This window comes from Genypterus blacodes, unplaced genomic scaffold (genome assembly GCF_046128005.1).
Source record: "Genypterus blacodes isolate CSIRO-AG114 ecotype Tasmania unplaced genomic scaffold, CSIRO-AGI_Gbla_v1 ptg000111l_1, whole genome shotgun sequence".
NCBI lineage: Eukaryota > Metazoa > Chordata > Actinopteri > Ophidiiformes > Ophidiidae > Genypterus > Genypterus blacodes.
This window is the reverse complement of record NW_027466915.1, coordinates 1,455,405-1,459,266: the sequence shown is the minus strand read 5'-3', so window position 1 is coordinate 1,459,266 and position 3,862 is coordinate 1,455,405. Positions and strand designations below refer to the sequence as shown.

The window sequence follows — 3,862 nt, the reverse complement described above, 5'->3', positions numbered from 1 at the left end:
TGAAAGGAGGCTTGGCTGGATTTTGTAGCAACACAGTCTCCACTATTCCCATCCCACATAGTCACAGATTCAGCTCCATTCATTTAAATCTCATGTATAAACCACTTGCTTTGTTCTAAATACACTTCTAAGCACAATCACACATAACACAATGAATGGCAAAGTGTGGTAGAAATATATTTGTGCTGTTCATGGTTCTACCGATGAGCGGTAGAGTTCTTGGAATGACCTCTATTGGTATTTGCATGATGGGATTTAGTCTCTGGCTGCATCTGTATTTGCCATGCAGAATCCAGTGAAATAAGATACACGCAGTTCATTTCCTCTCAAGCACACACACTTTAGTTCTGTCAGTGCAGACTATTACAAAACATTGTGTAGGTTAGTTAAGTGTCCATGAATGTGTGTATAATATATACTCATAAATAACCTATAACTGCTTTTTCTGTTCAGGGTCATTGTGCTCCATCCTTTCCCATGATTGACTGAGTAATGGGCAAGGCAGCAGGATAGAAAGTGCCATCACGTATGTGGATTTATGTAAACCACTCAGTCAACGGACAGCAAATTCAATTCATCTTTTCAGTGTGTTTGAATGGCCTTTGTCTTCAGTTTTAGAAGTTGTGTAATCCCTGTAAACAATTGAGACAGAATGAGGCAAAAAAAAGAGAAAGGGCTGATTTACCTAGCAGTTAAGGCTGTGGCTCCTCTGTGCTTGCTCCTGTTACTCAGACCGTGCCCTTTGTCTAGGGCCGGGGCTTGGTCCGGGACCCAGATTTGCATGCCAAGGGCCACTTGAATGCGAAGCTCTCCGGATTCTCACTGCCTGACATGCAAAACCAGCGGGGGACCAGTTAAAATGGCGCACGCGCACATTCAACACAGGTGTACACCAGTCAAAACACCCCCCATCTACCCACCCCAACTATAAACCTTCACTACTCTTCCCACAGAGAGTTATGGAAATGAGAGCAGTGATTGTGCTGCGATACCAGTAGACTGTCGTAGGATTTAGGCTGGGATGTTGAGGTAAGGCGACTTCTAGATTACTCATTGCCTGATTTGAGTGCAGCCATTGGAGTGCGAGGATCAGATAAACGCCACAACAGCAGAAGGAGAAGCAAAAATAAATACAAGTTAGGGAAGAATTCAAGGATGCCGAGGTCTTTCCTTATTAAGAAGAAACATGGAGCATGTGGTGCATGGAGATGGAAAGAGCCGGAAGAGATTGACTGGAAAGAAAATGATATAGCAGGTAAGACGTTCCAGAATTCTCTTTACATTCATTGTCATTGTGAGAACTGAGAGGAAAGTAAAACTAAATACAATGTGCAGGTTGGATAATTCTTATTTGCAGTGTGAAGATTTTATTTGTTATTGAAAAGAATCATAGTTAATAGTACAACATTGAAGATGTTCCCTTTTGTGCTTTTTAGTGATTGAGAATGTTGAGGAGGAGGAGGAGGACGAGGAAGAAGAGGAGGAGGACGAGGAGGAGGAAGAGGAAGAGGAAGAGGAGGAGGAAGAGGAAGCCTGCAGCCCTGATGATCCACAACCTTCCACTGTGGATCCGCCAGCAAGTGTTTCAGGAACCGGGGCAGCAACCCCAGATGTAAGAGTGCCAGGAACACTGCCGAGATCGGGAATGTCAGGGGCTGAAACAGGCAAGGACTGGTCAACTTTGATGTTCCAGGGATCCTTCTATCATCCCAACGCACTCGCACTGGTCAGCAGAGCGAAGGTAAGGGCTGAGTTCATATTTCCAAGTATGGATGTAAGCAAATATGCGATTTGATTGAACATTTCCGAGTGACTTTTATTTCTATGTATTCCTCACATATTTATTCATCGGTGTTGTGACCATATCTCTCATTGTACCAGGCCCGTCCCCGTATGTCTCCAAGCTCAGGTGACTTTGTGTGCTCAGTTTGCCACAAAATCTTCCCCCTGCAGCGCATGCTGACCCGTCACCTCAAATGCCACAGCATGGTGAAGAGACACCCTTGCCGATTCTGTGGTAAAGGATTCAATGACACCTTTGACCTCAAGAGGCATATGCGAACACATACAGGTGAGAGATGGACACACAAACAAAGGATTGATAAAGGATTTGTGTCTGCTGTGTTGAAAAATGCATCAAATCCATAAATCCATAAATATCACTAAAACTATAAACATAGAGATATCATTCAAAGTGCTATGGGATTTTCAAGGTCAAGGAATAATATATATTTTTGATTACTGATATGCCTTTTGTGTGTGTACCCTATGTATTTTTTGAAAATCTTGTCATCGGGCTGCGTACACGGTTTTTATGTTCATGGTCAAGGAGTCGGAATCTAAAGGTCAAATGTACATAGAATTGCATGTTATATATAGGAACAAAGCAAGTTATTATTCTTAGTTTAGAGTTTATATCAAGTGACCAAATTTGTGTTGACGGTAAATATTTTTGTTTTGGGAAGTTATTACAGTAAAGTAAAGTTAGACCACCAAACTAGATAGTCCAGGCTAATTTCTTTGCAGTGTAAAACAGAGGAATGTTTCAGCAAAAAGAAAAACATCAACAGACAGTTTGACTATTAAACAACGATGCCTCCAATGTGCCACAGAGGGACCGCAACTATCAATGACAATGACATTAACATAATGACAATCCTATCCAAATCTATAATCCCAAGATTCACTACTCCACATTAAAGTGTGGATAGCAGTTTATACGTCCTACAGCTCTGGGATTTAAAATACGAGTGGCTCAATAAAACTCCTTATGTTAACTGACTGGATTGAATTTGTCCATGTCTTTTTCTATTGTTTGGCTCCAGTAATATTTATTATACAACCATCATTTGGTTACTTGTCCTTGCTGTCTTGTACATTCATTTGAATTTTTCATTAGATATCACAGTAGATGCTTTCCCAAAGTCAAACATCAGAGAGGCACTGAAGCTACTGGAGCTACTGGGTGGCAGTTGTGGTTCTTTGTGGTTTGGGACAAATTTTGCTCTGTAGGCTGCTGTGAATGTGCAAAACACATCTTGTATCTACAGAAGCACACACACAGACACCTCAACCCTCCTCTATCCCCGCTGTTGCAGGTATCCGTCCCTACAAGTGTGAGCTGTGTGAGAAGGCCTTCACTCAGCGCTGCTCGCTTGAGTCTCATATGAGGAAGATTCATGGCGTCCACCAACAGTACGCATATCGCCAGAGACGCTCCAAGATATTCGTGTGTGAGGACTGCGGTTACACTTCCAGTCGCCCAGATGAGTACTTCCTCCATGTACGGCAGTGCCACCCAGGAAGTCCCGCCCTACGCCGCTACTACCGCCGCCAGGCCCACGAAAACAGCAGCTTTGCACCTGCGGACCATAAACTGAACCCGTATCTGCTGTACCCAAACACAGCGTACTACATGTAGGACTAGTCCCAGAACTGTACAGCACAAGACACCATTTAGGATTCTTTCTTTCTGTCAGGTTTTGTGACATATTTAAACATGTACAATTTGGTTTTCATCTGTTTGCTTTCATTTTTTGTACATTTTCCACATTGCCTATTTGTGGTTATTTCTGTTCATAAGAATAGTTTCCAATTCATTCATATTTCATTGGCATTAGTAACGTCTTCAATGCCTGAGTCTCTATGTAATATTTGTAATCCAGCACTTTTCCTGATGACCTCAAAGGGCAGACCTGAGAACTTTGTCCCTCTGTTAAGACAAAAATAAGGGCTCAAGTTTTTGATTGAATTTGTTGGTCAAAAAAAACTGTTCTGTAATTTGTTTAATGGGTTGTGAAAGCTCGCAGCTACTGTCCGATACAAACAAGAGGAAGAAGTGTTGTGAGGAGTCATGGATAAA

General features: G+C 42.2%; 1 protein-coding gene across 1 annotated transcript; it reads left to right on the top strand.

Moving 5' to 3' along the window:
* Positions 1-1,155: 1,155 nt before the first annotated feature.
* Positions 1,156-3,421, top strand: LOC143009358 (putative transcription factor Ovo-like 1). The gene is made up of 4 exons (XM_076161460.1): positions 1,156-1,255; positions 1,509-1,741; positions 1,882-2,071; positions 3,099-3,421. The coding sequence occupies exons 1-4, from the start codon at positions 1,156-1,158 to the stop codon at positions 3,419-3,421; spliced, it is 846 nt and encodes a 281-aa protein (XP_076017575.1).
* Positions 3,422-3,862: the final 441 nt, after the last annotated feature.